Below are 11,137 nucleotides of genomic sequence, written 5' to 3' on the forward strand. Positions count from 1 at the left end.
ACTAAGTTTTATGTCCGACCGTACTTTCCATGTTTAATAACGAGTTACGCCCAAACACAACTCGTTCTAAGCTATCGCATTTTACTATATATTACGAAAAAACTCATCTCATTTCATATTGGATATATTTTAAGATTGCTAGGAGGCCAATATTCGTTATGCCCAACTCAGCTCGTAATATATGTACCACATGCAGTTTATCAGAAATTATAGCCAACTTAGCTCATCCCATGCTTGATATAGTTTTTTTGCTTTTGTTCATGTTATCTATACGAGTGATGTTCTTATCTACTGAGCACATAATTATCTATATGAATAGCATTTATCAAGTCGTTTTTTTAGTAATATTTTCTGCAATGATATTCCTTATTCTACTAAGGATATGTTTATTTTCAGTAAGTTTTATTTGTAATCTCATGTCGCTGAATCAATAAAATTATCGAAATCATTGTATTTTAATTATGTAAATATGTAGTTATATATCGTGGATTACCATATGAGAAGAGGTACTCACATGACATGGACTTACATAGCTACAATTCTGAATGATCTCTATAAATGTTTAGATAAAACTTTTTTTTTAAAAAAACAATAACATGTAAGAAAGTCGATGATATTATAAATATAAAAAAAATATTTTTTAGACGATTTTACGTATATTTCTTCGTGATATGTGTCAATTCTACTCATATTTATAATAAAATGTAATATTTTTGACATAATATATATATTTTAATATATGACCTAAATAAAAGACAAATATCATGAAATTGAACGCAATGAAATCGTCTTACAAATTTTTTAATAAATATATATAAGATAAAAACTTGTGTGACACGGTCTCACGAGTGTAATTTGTTAGATGGATCTCTTATTTGGATCATTCATGAAAAAATATTACTTTTTATGTTAAGAGCATTGCTTTTTATTGTGAATATCGGTAGGATTAACAGATAAAGATTCGTGAGATCATCTCACAAAAGACCTGCTATATATATAAAATTGAAAATAGTAAATATCATCTCTGATTTTATGATCCACACTTACATTAGCACACCTAGTACCAGAATGGGATACGATCAGCCGACCAGGCACACAGAACCGGCTCAGAAATGCCATCAAACAGCCTATCAACAAATCTTAAAAAATTATATCATCAAATCTTAACAGCGCCAGAGATTCCTCAGTCTCCCAAAAAAAAAAAGAAATGGTTTGAAAAATTTTCACCACGCTCGTATTTTTACTTATGAAATCTAAGATATTTATTTATATAGATGCTGTAAAAACGAGGATGAATTCCACAGTTTCAGAATCAATCTCACTCAGCAGCCTGTCACGTGTGCTTTCTGTACAACTCTGCAACTCCACCACCAAATTACACACACTCACTGTGTGCGTGAAAGCGACTGTCTTCTTCTTCTTCGTTTGAATTTTTTTCAAAATGAAAAATGGGTTTTCAAGAAAATTTGTTGAAGTATTCTGATTGGTCGAAATGAAATAGATTATTATTAATTTCGTTGTACAGAATGGCTGTGTCATTCAATAATGTTTCTAAAAAGATAATAGTAAATTTCTTCGTAGATATTTTCTTCCTATCTCATTCTTTCCGCGTATCCTGCAGCTTTTTTCACCGTCTTTTCTCTAAAATTTCCATCATTGTTCGAAGAAGAAAGAAATAGAACAGTCTTTTTCAGCTGGTACTTATCATTTATCATTCAACCTTTTTAATTTCTATGTAACAAAAAATAATGGGTTTTTTTTTTGGGTTTTTTACACTTCTTTTTATTTAATCCACGCAACAGCAGACAGGAGGTCTGAGTGAAGTAAATGCATTCATTTATGTCTGTACTATATAGTATAGTATTTCTGCGTGTATATATAGTGTATAGCTTTGTTCTGCAATTGGTTCTGCCCATAGTTGTTGTGTGGCAGAGCTTTTGGGGCTCTGGGGACCCCTGTAATTATACCACTGAGTCAGAATTCAGTCATTATTTCCTGTCTTTTTTCCCTTCCATTTCCAAACGTTAACCTCATTTTCTCGCATCTCTCCTTCTGCAGGCACTGTGTGCGGTGTTTCTTAGGATCTATTCACTATCTCACTGCAGAAGTCGCATTGAAAAGTTTCGATCTTTGGGACTTTGATTTGGTGCCAGTTTTTAATGGGTGATTTCGTGTGTGAAAGTTGAGATTGCCAAAAAAAAAGGGAAGTGTCGGGATTTTCTTGGCGAAATGTCTGATTTAAGGAGAAATGGCTCTGTGCCAACGCTACCGCTGCCGCGGCCTAAATCGCCGCCCAAGTACCCTGATTTGTACGGGAAACGGCGGGAGTTGGCCAAGATTCAGATTTTGGAGAGGGACATTGGTTTTCTTGAGGTGATTTCTAAAGATTTACACGTGCAAGTTTGCTCTGTTTTTCTGTTACTTTCATGGCCTATTTGAGATGGTTAGTTCGACTAGTAGTTGAATTCATTTTCATGCTTAAATTCTTCTAGATTCCTTGGTTTGGGCAAATTGAAGTTGGCTAGTTTCGGACTAACTCCCATAAACTTTAATGAGATTTACTAATTTTTGGTTGGTGCCATCTTTAAATACATCTTAAAACCGAACTTTAAACTAATTTTTTAAGTGTACTTTTAATGATTACTCATGTTTCTTTACTATTTTTTAGTGTACTTTTTTACGATTATTAGTAATGCTAATTTTTTACTCTTACACCGGAGGATCTTATGTGTGTTCTTTTTCATTTTTTATTTCAATTTGTATGAGTTGGTAAGTGGGTGGGGTAGAGATTTGAATGAGACGTTAGCAAAAAGGAGTATGGTGATGACAGTGACTGTTAATTGTGTGGGGGAAATACGAAGGGCCCTCGTAGTTTGTGGTGTGTCATCACATAGCATAAGGAGGCCAAAAATGAATTATTTGTTTGATAAAACTTTAATTTGAATGCTTATTTTGGAAATGCATGGACCACTTCAATTTACCTGATTTTTGGAGGATTAATGATTCGTGATGGAGGATTAATGATTCTTGATGGACTCAAAAAGTTCTAATAAAAAAAAAACATTCTAATATATCAGGACACACTCTTTGGTGCGGAAGATAATCGACTCGGATCATACTTAATCTAGGAACCAAACTCTATATACTTAATCACACTAGTTGTGTATGTTACATATCCACGTCTCTTCGAACATCCCATGTCACGTACTTAAATTTTTCGCGAAGAATATATTTCTCGATTTGTAGTGAAACTGCATTTTTGTTTAATCAGGAAGAGCTGAAAGCTGTTGAAGGCCTTCCACCGGCTTCAAGATCTTGTAAAGAGTATGTTAGTTTCTGGATTTCTTAGAGTTTTAATTTCAAGCACGAATTCGAAATAACACGGCCAGTATTTTTGAACTTGGTTTTGTCTTTCATCAAATGATACAAATTAGTAACATACCTGTCTTGATATCGAATTTCATCGGCAGGGTTGCAGATTTCGTGGCAGCCAATGCAGATCCTTTAATACCTACGTGAGAACATACATTGGTTATCTTTTCCATTGCATAGTTCTAGTGTTTTCCGAATCTTTAATCTTGAAATCTTGGTCTTTGAAAGCAGAACCAAGAAGATTAGCAGATCACGCCGCTTCTGGAAATGGCTCTGCGGGTATGAGTTGAAAAAAATGCACAACTCTAAAACCTTCTTTGAAATTTTTCCTACTTCCCCGCTTTGATTTTTTCATTCACAATCTAAGAATAAATCCCTTTTTTTTTTTGCAGTGGATTATCATGCTTCAGTATATCATGGATTTTCTGTTGCTGTCAACACTGCGTGTGCGATCTTGAGATGCCACACTGCCCCGAATGCAATACATGTCGTTGCAGAAACACATGTTTGAGCTGCCGAATCCCAAAATGTCAATGTTTTTCGTGCTGGAATAGCCCATGTTTCGACGACTGTACATGTAGATTGCCTCGCTGCTGCATTCCCGAGTTTACTTCGTGCTTAAGTTGGCCTTCGTGTTTCTCGTGTTTCTCTTGGCCTTCGTGCTTAACGTGCTCTTGTTCTTGTGCGAACCCCTGCTCTATCCCGTGCTCTTGTCCGAGCATTCAGTGTAGATATCCTAAATGTCTCAAGGTAAAATATCCTAAATGTCTTGAGGTAAATGTATGTTCGTATTGTGACAAAAACTGCTGCTACCCTTGCTACTTTTGTTATTAGAATTATAATAATAATGTCGACATATTTAAATGCTTGGATTGTTATAAATTTTGATTCTTTAAATTTCATGGATTTGTACATGCTCGATAAATTAGAATCATACTAAAAATCTTATGTTTGGAATAAGACGTTAAGTTTGATACTCAATTGTGACAAACATCTCGTCTAGTCGAATTAGCAAAACGTAGTTTAGAAAGAAAATTATGAAGTTAAAAAGAGTTCATCTTTTAACCATTTCAGGCACTTCTTAATCTTAGCCAGATCTTGTGAAATTCTCCCATCCAGTGTATTTTGAAAATTTGATACAACACGAGGTTCATCTTTTAAAACTTCATAATTTATTTATTGGTTTATAATATAGTATTTTCCGAAATAATACAAAAATATTTAATTTAAGTCATAAATTGGAAACAATAATCTAAAATCCTTGTATTTGGAATTGAAGTTATTTCAATTTTCAATTCTAAATGATTTCAAAATCTTATGCTACATGTGTACGAACGGACTTAACAATAGGTTTGAAATCTCTTATCGATTATTTTTTTGAGTCATTGCGGTGAATTTTATATTCATTTTAATATGAAGTTATTTCAGATCTTTTATTCAAATATTCTCTCAAATTCAAATCTTTCGATCAGGAAACAATATTTACTTAGAATTTTTTTTGAAAGTTTGCCAAGAGTGATCGCAAATTCGCAATTGGCCTTTCTTGACAGTTGCCAACTAATCTTAATTTTCATTTGGCGATTTCATTTCAAATAATTATCGACACAACATTAATTACATATATTATTGGTACAATTATCATCAATATGCTTATAATTATGGTGGCATACCATGTGTATCTGCAGCATTTAATGTGCATTTAATTTTATACCTTTTATATTGTACTATATAATTTATATTACATTACATAAAATCTGTTTTATTTCCAATGCACATGATTCGAAAATAATTCTGCGATTTTTCTTAAAATAGTTTTTTTTAAAAATAATGAAAAAAAATTTTCGAAGTATAAAATATTTCGAAAATGCCAAAAAAAAAAAAATTGTATGGAGGGACGAAGAACTTTAAAGTATTTTTTTTTTAAATAATTAAACTCGAGAATTATTCCTAAACTTAAGAGTGTGGATGTGTCAAATACGTTCTAAGTGATCATGGGCAGTGAAGGAGCCACATGCTTTTGTATCTCGGATGGCCCAATTACTTTTTTAAAAAATATTATATGTAAATTTTATATAATTCGAGAATAATATGATATTAGCTCGGACAGATCAATTTAAAATATTAAAATATTCTAGAGTTTAGAATTATAGTCCGACCATAGCCATATTTCTGGCTCCGCCACTGTTCATGGGACAATCTTTGGTATTTAAAATAAATGGTATGAGTTTAAAGGATGCCAAAAAGTTGTGTGAAACGGTCTCATGTGCCATATTTTGTGAGACATATATCTTATTTGAGTCTTTTTATGCTAAGAATATTACTTTTTATTGTGAATATCACTAAGGTTTACACGTCTCACCTATTAAAATTGGTGAAACCGTCTCATAAAAGATCTAATATTAAAAGATTATTGAGTTAATCAATTTTATGATACGTTAATCAAAATTTTGAAGAGAATGTCTATTATAAATATTTGCATCGGTCCTAAAAAATCTACTAGAACTTCATATGTCTTGCCAATTGACTCCATTTATTTGGAACCATGTGCCAATTTTTCAAAGGATAAGAAATTATGGAGAAAGATAATCGGATGAGGTTGGATAAATGAATTTAAATTTGCAAGAAGATTTTAAATCTAAGTACACGGAATAACTAGGTTGAGAAATTGATTTGAGTAAAAAAAATACGATGGATTAATTCAAATCATTCGATCTAAACACAATTTTATTACAATATAATTATTAATATGGTTCGAAAATGCATGTAAATTCATGAATTTCGGGCACTATTCCATTATTCGTTTTTTCTTTTAAAAACAATTATTTATTTATTTTTTGGTGAAGGGTTTTTTTTTTTTAAAATATTTCGGATATTTCATTAATTAAGAAGCGGTAGTTGGAAGCGTGGATCATACGGAAAATTGACTCTAGAACTTGAATTTCATAAATTTCGGCGTCCTTTTTTGGTTTTTAATTTAATTTAATGGGATGTTTTATGACTTATGAGGGAACGATCATTATTACTTTATAAAATTATAAATCCTATTTATTTAAATTTAAAAAATATCTGAATTTTATTGTGTAATTGACTGAAAAATGCATTAAAAATATTATTTTATATACTATTTTTTTATATTTTTTTAATATGACATGGATGTGCACTAAAATAGTAATACTAAAGACGTGATGTTCCGCGATGTCACGTCATGGTATAACAAGTAGTATTTTTTGAATTGGCCTCGTAATCATTACAATCCACTAAATTTATAGAAAAATTTTAATAATAATTAATGATTATAGTTAGTATATTGACGAATCAATTATGTCTACATTTATTTTTTTATTAAATGATTTAAATATATTATATGTATCATAAAATTGACTTGTGCAATTTTGTCACATAAGTTTTTGCTAACATGAATTATATTTAAAAGAGCAAAAATGAAGTGCTCTTCATATGCTTACCAATTATCTAAAATCAAATTAAAAACGGGAATTTTTTTATTTCTTATAAATATTGTACCTCTTCTAAAATTAAGATGTCGAGATCAAATTCGGTGTATATATATATATATATATATATATATATATATATATATATATATATATATATATTACATTTGAATTGAAATCGAATTCGAATTAAAATATTCTGGATAAAATAAGGGTGATAATTATATGATAGTTACTTCTCTCAAGGTCTAGTTAATTTCTTATTCACCAAATATTCACTAACCTATTTGTTTAATAATATTCGGATATGAGATATTAATTCTTTCGGGGTTTGGTAAGCTGATTGTGACCAAGCCAAGTCAACTCAATCATCAAAATACGAGGGATTTTAATTCAAAAAATAAAATAAATTATAATCAACGGTTCCAATTCGAAAAAAAATATTTAAAATCCAGCTAGCATATATAATAAAATAATACTGCTCTGGAATGTCAATTCTTTTTTTGTATTAGAATATTTTACTTTTAATCCAACTTAGAATTAAAATTGAGGGACAAATTATTTACAAAATATTAATTTTTCATAAATAATTTGGGACCATTTTTTTATATCTTGGCCATCTAGTAATAATCGCGCCAGTTACCATGTTCAAAAAAATAAGAAAAATTATTTTTATACATAATTTGTATTTTATACATAGATTTTAAGGGATAATTATAATTAATTTGTCACATTTTGTCATGTAAAATTTATATTTTTAGTCATGTCACATATAGTCATTTCGTGAACGAAGTCCAGCATATCGACAGGGGTTCAAAATACGACCGGTAATTCAGTCGTTAACATGATGAAATATGAAAAAACATGCAAGTTACATTATTAAAAATGCAAATTCACTATTGACATGACCAAAACAGAAGTAGTGAAAGTTACATGATAAAAAAGTAATTATTCCAAGTTTTAATAATTCGAACATACAATAAAATAAATAATTTAGAATTTAAATTAAAACCACTTTGAATTTGCAAAGAAATGATAATATACTATTATCAAACAGAAGAACAAAGTTGTATGTATGAATGAAACCAAGAAATGCGTGTGTTATGCCAATTACATTTGAGAAAAAGAAAAGGGAAAGAAGTGTAAAAATGCTCACAGCATGGCCAAAGCTTGCCCTAATAAACTACGAAACCAAGAACATTGTATTCTCGATGAGTCTTCATATATACACTTTGTTGATCCACAATTCATGATCTCTTTAAACCATAATTCGCAGGCGAATTCGACCCTTTTTTACGATCATGTTGTCGCGCATTTTCAGCGAACGAAACGGGGGATTTCGCTCCGTTTCTACACCCTTCATTTGGCCTATTCCTGCGATGATCATGCAACTGAGAACTCTCCTTCTTAACAAGTTCTTTCGGCGAATGATCACTATCAGTCGAAACAGCAAAAACGAAAGTACCGATTTGCAAGTCTTCAAGGTCTTTCAACGGCTCCAAAACTTTGATCACTTCACTTATAATCGGCCTAAGTTTCGGCCGATGGCTTAAGCAATGATAAGCTAATTCTGCTGCCTTTTGAACTCCGAGTTCTGAGTACTGCCCCTCGAGTCTTGGATCGATTATACGGCCGAATTTTCGGGGAGATTTTAGCATTGGCCTTGCCCATTCTGCCAGATTTTGTTCTCTCGGAGGACGGGTTTTGTCTAACGATTTCCGACCAGTTAGAAGCTCCAAGAGCAGTACCCCGAAACTGTAAACATCACTAGCAGCTGTCAAATGACCTGCAAAACTTTACTTTATTAGATTCAAATAAACCATAATTTTTTTGCATCTTAATTCGACATTGGATATGTGATATATTACCTGTCAGTATGTATTCTGGCGCAGCATAACCTTGTGTGCCCATCACTCGGGTGGAAACATGCGTATCATCACCTTCTGGACCGTCTTTGGCAAGTCCGAAATCCGATAATTTCGCCGTAAAATCCTGGAAAAATAGGATATATTTAAAGATTTGTAAAAAAATATTTGTTGTTACATTGGTATGATATATACAACATGCACTTACAGAGTCTAACAGGATATTTGAAGCCTTGAAATCGCGGAATATGACGGGTTTTTCTGCTTCATGGAGAAAGGCAAGTCCTCTAGCAGCGCCGATAGCAATTTTTACTCTCGTTGGCCATGGAAGTGAAACTGAAAATCCTGTGTTCAGATTTTTTTTTTGGGAAATAGAAAAAAAAAATTAAATTACAAAAACAATTTTCGAAATTCTAAAAACAAGCATAACAGAGATTTCAGATTCAGGTAAACAATATCTTAAATAAAATTTTATAGTAAGCAAAATATCATATACTTATTATTATTTTTTAAATCTAACTTATGTTATTTGACCAATAAATAGATTAAAAAATTATGCTTCGTTCCATTAATTTAAAGGGGCCATAGTTCAAGAAGCAAGCTGCTTGATTTATTCAAAGTGGTAGATAAAATAATGGAGTTTGAACTGTCAATAAAAAAGAGAAAATTAAAGTACTTGTGTGAATTTATTTAGATAAATTATTGACAATTTAGTACGCACTAAACTTGCAGATCAAATGTCAACTTCCAATGCATCACCGTCGACCTTTTCTAAATACAAAATAGCCTACGAATTACAGCTACGTACCAATTATGTGTTAGAATCACAAAAAAAAAAAATATATATTGTCTATCATAAGATTTATATAAAATCAGTTTTAAATTTTTTTGAACTTTATGTAAATTATGAAAGCGAATAATGGTAAAATTGATGACTTACTTCTGAAAAGTTGATTTTCTAGGCTCCCTCGTGCCATGTATTCGTAGACAAGAAGCCTATGTTCTTCTTCGCAACAATATCCAATCAACTTCACCAAATTCGGATGTCTCAATTGCCCGAGATAAATCACTTCAGTCTATGAAAAAATGATTAAAAACGACGATTATTTCGCAAAATCGAAGTTATTCATATATTCATCACGACTCAACCAACAGAGGATGATTGAAACTAACATTAGAATTCTACTAATCCGTACAAATTTGATGCAAAAAAGCTAATGATTACTACTTATTATTAGATATAAATTGTAATATTTAGAATATTTCATGCACTTAGCTTATAATAAGAAATGAGAGTGCTACCATACCAGCCATTCTCTATGGCCTTGAGAACCATCCAAATCCAGGAGCTTGACGGCAACGGGCTGAGCCTTCAAACCGGGCCTAATCTTATCATCGATGAACCCCTTGTGCACCGGCCCGAACCCGCCCTCCCCGAGAAAATTACTGGACGAGAAGCTCTGCGTGATCACCTTCAGCTCCTGAAGAGTGAACACATGTAGATTGGATCCCACCAACGAGGCCGACAGATCCTCCGACAGTACCGTGGAGCTGCTCAAATCGGATAGCGAAATCCTTTGGAACGATGGCTGCTGTTTCAAAACAGACTTCTTTGGATCCGGCTTCGGGCCCTCAGGCTTGAAACAGTTCGGGAAATAGTCTTGCCATTTCACCTTCTTCTTAACCGCCATTAATATACGTACACAGTTATTGTGAGATTGAGAAAGGATCGATCTTGAGCTGGATACGAGGAAATAATGATGGGTTTTTCTTATATATTTATTTTTCTTTCTCGATGAGAATATGTAATGTATTCGGAAAATTAATCGACATGGAAAGAAAGCAAGAACTGATATAATATATCACAATATTACACGAACAAAATGAGACTAATCAATATCTGATCTCTCTTTAGGACATGGAGATAGATATTTGCACCCCCTTCTCAATATATATATATATATATATATATATATATATATATATATATATCGATGGACATGGGCGGAGGCATTCAACACGCCATGTAACATAAGTTATATAAAAATACCACTTGTGTGTGTATGCTTTTGTCCACCAATAATATTGAGTAGGTCTCTTGAGACGGTCTCACGAATCTTTATTTCTGAAACGGGTCAATACTGCCTATTTTTATAATAAAAAATAATTTTTTTGAAATAAAAAATATTTTTTTTTAAAACTAATACTAATAGAATATCTGTATCACAAAATTGACATGTGAAATAATTTTTTATGTGTGACCTATAAAGAATACTCGTTTCATAAAATTGGACCGTAAAATAGTAGGGAGGTTTTGTGATTATTAGTAAAATCGAGTAAATTGTATTTTGTGAATAGGTATGAAAACAAAAATAGAGAAAAGAAAATAATGGGAACAATTTTCAAGTCTTACAAATTTGGCCGATTAGAAAATTCCATGGATTCTCC

General features: G+C 31.8%; 2 protein-coding genes across 4 annotated transcripts; one reads left to right on the forward strand and one right to left on the reverse strand.

Moving 5' to 3' along the window:
- Positions 1 to 1,319: 1,319 nt before the first annotated feature.
- On the forward strand, positions 1,320 to 4,240 carry LOC140803599 (uncharacterized). Of its 3 annotated transcripts, none has more exons than XM_073159502.1 (6): positions 1,320 to 1,337; positions 2,059 to 2,373; positions 3,272 to 3,324; positions 3,471 to 3,515; positions 3,604 to 3,651; positions 3,765 to 4,240. In XM_073159502.1, exons 2-6 carry the CDS (start codon positions 2,230 to 2,232, stop codon positions 4,204 to 4,206), a joined length of 732 nt encoding a protein of 243 aa, XP_073015603.1. In that variant the 5' UTR covers positions 1,320 to 1,337; positions 2,059 to 2,229; the 3' UTR covers positions 4,207 to 4,240. The 3 variants fall into 3 exon arrangements, with proteins under 3 accessions (XP_073015603.1, XP_073015601.1, XP_073015602.1); XM_073159500.1 differs by lacking the exon at positions 1,320 to 1,337 and adding an exon at positions 1,416 to 1,697; XM_073159501.1 differs by lacking the exon at positions 1,320 to 1,337 and adding an exon at positions 1,826 to 1,973.
- A 3,566-nt stretch (positions 4,241 to 7,806) lies between these two features.
- On the reverse strand, positions 7,807 to 10,629 carry LOC140842705 (serine/threonine-protein kinase RIPK-like). Its single transcript, XM_073210795.1, has 5 exons — positions 9,997 to 10,629; positions 9,630 to 9,765; positions 8,898 to 9,034; positions 8,693 to 8,816; positions 7,807 to 8,610 (listed from the first exon to the last, which is right to left on the reverse strand). The coding sequence occupies exons 1-5, from the start codon at positions 10,378 to 10,380 to the stop codon at positions 8,072 to 8,074; spliced, it is 1,320 nt and encodes a 439-aa protein (XP_073066896.1). The 5' UTR covers positions 10,381 to 10,629; the 3' UTR covers positions 7,807 to 8,071.
- Positions 10,630 to 11,137: the final 508 nt, after the last annotated feature.

Source organism: Primulina eburnea, chromosome 10 (genome assembly GCF_022965805.1).
Source record: "Primulina eburnea isolate SZY01 chromosome 10, ASM2296580v1, whole genome shotgun sequence".
Lineage (NCBI taxonomy): Eukaryota > Viridiplantae > Streptophyta > Magnoliopsida > Lamiales > Gesneriaceae > Primulina > Primulina eburnea.

Excerpts from the sequence above, each read along its gene's own strand:
- LOC140842705 (XM_073210795.1), bottom strand. The coding sequence starts at position 10,380 with ATGGCGGTTAAGAAGAAGGTGAAATGGCAAGACTATTTCCCGAACTGT. Across the intron at positions 9,035-9,629 it reads AGAAAATCAACTTTTCAGAA|GATTTTCAGTTTCACTTCCA; the intron begins GTAAGTCATCAA and ends ATCTGAACACAG. Across the intron at positions 8,611-8,692 it reads GCCAGAATACATACTGACAG|GTCATTTGACAGCTGCTAGT; the intron begins GTAATATATCAC and ends AAAGTTTTGCAG.
- LOC140803599 (XM_073159502.1), top strand. The coding sequence starts at position 2,230 with ATGTCTGATTTAAGGAGAAATGGCTCTGTGCCAACGCTACCGCTGCCG. Across the intron at positions 3,325-3,470 it reads GCTTCAAGATCTTGTAAAGA|GGTTGCAGATTTCGTGGCAG; the intron begins GTATGTTAGTTT and ends TTTCATCGGCAG. Across the intron at positions 3,652-3,764 it reads TTCTGGAAATGGCTCTGCGG|TGGATTATCATGCTTCAGTA; the intron begins GTATGAGTTGAA and ends TTTTTTTTGCAG.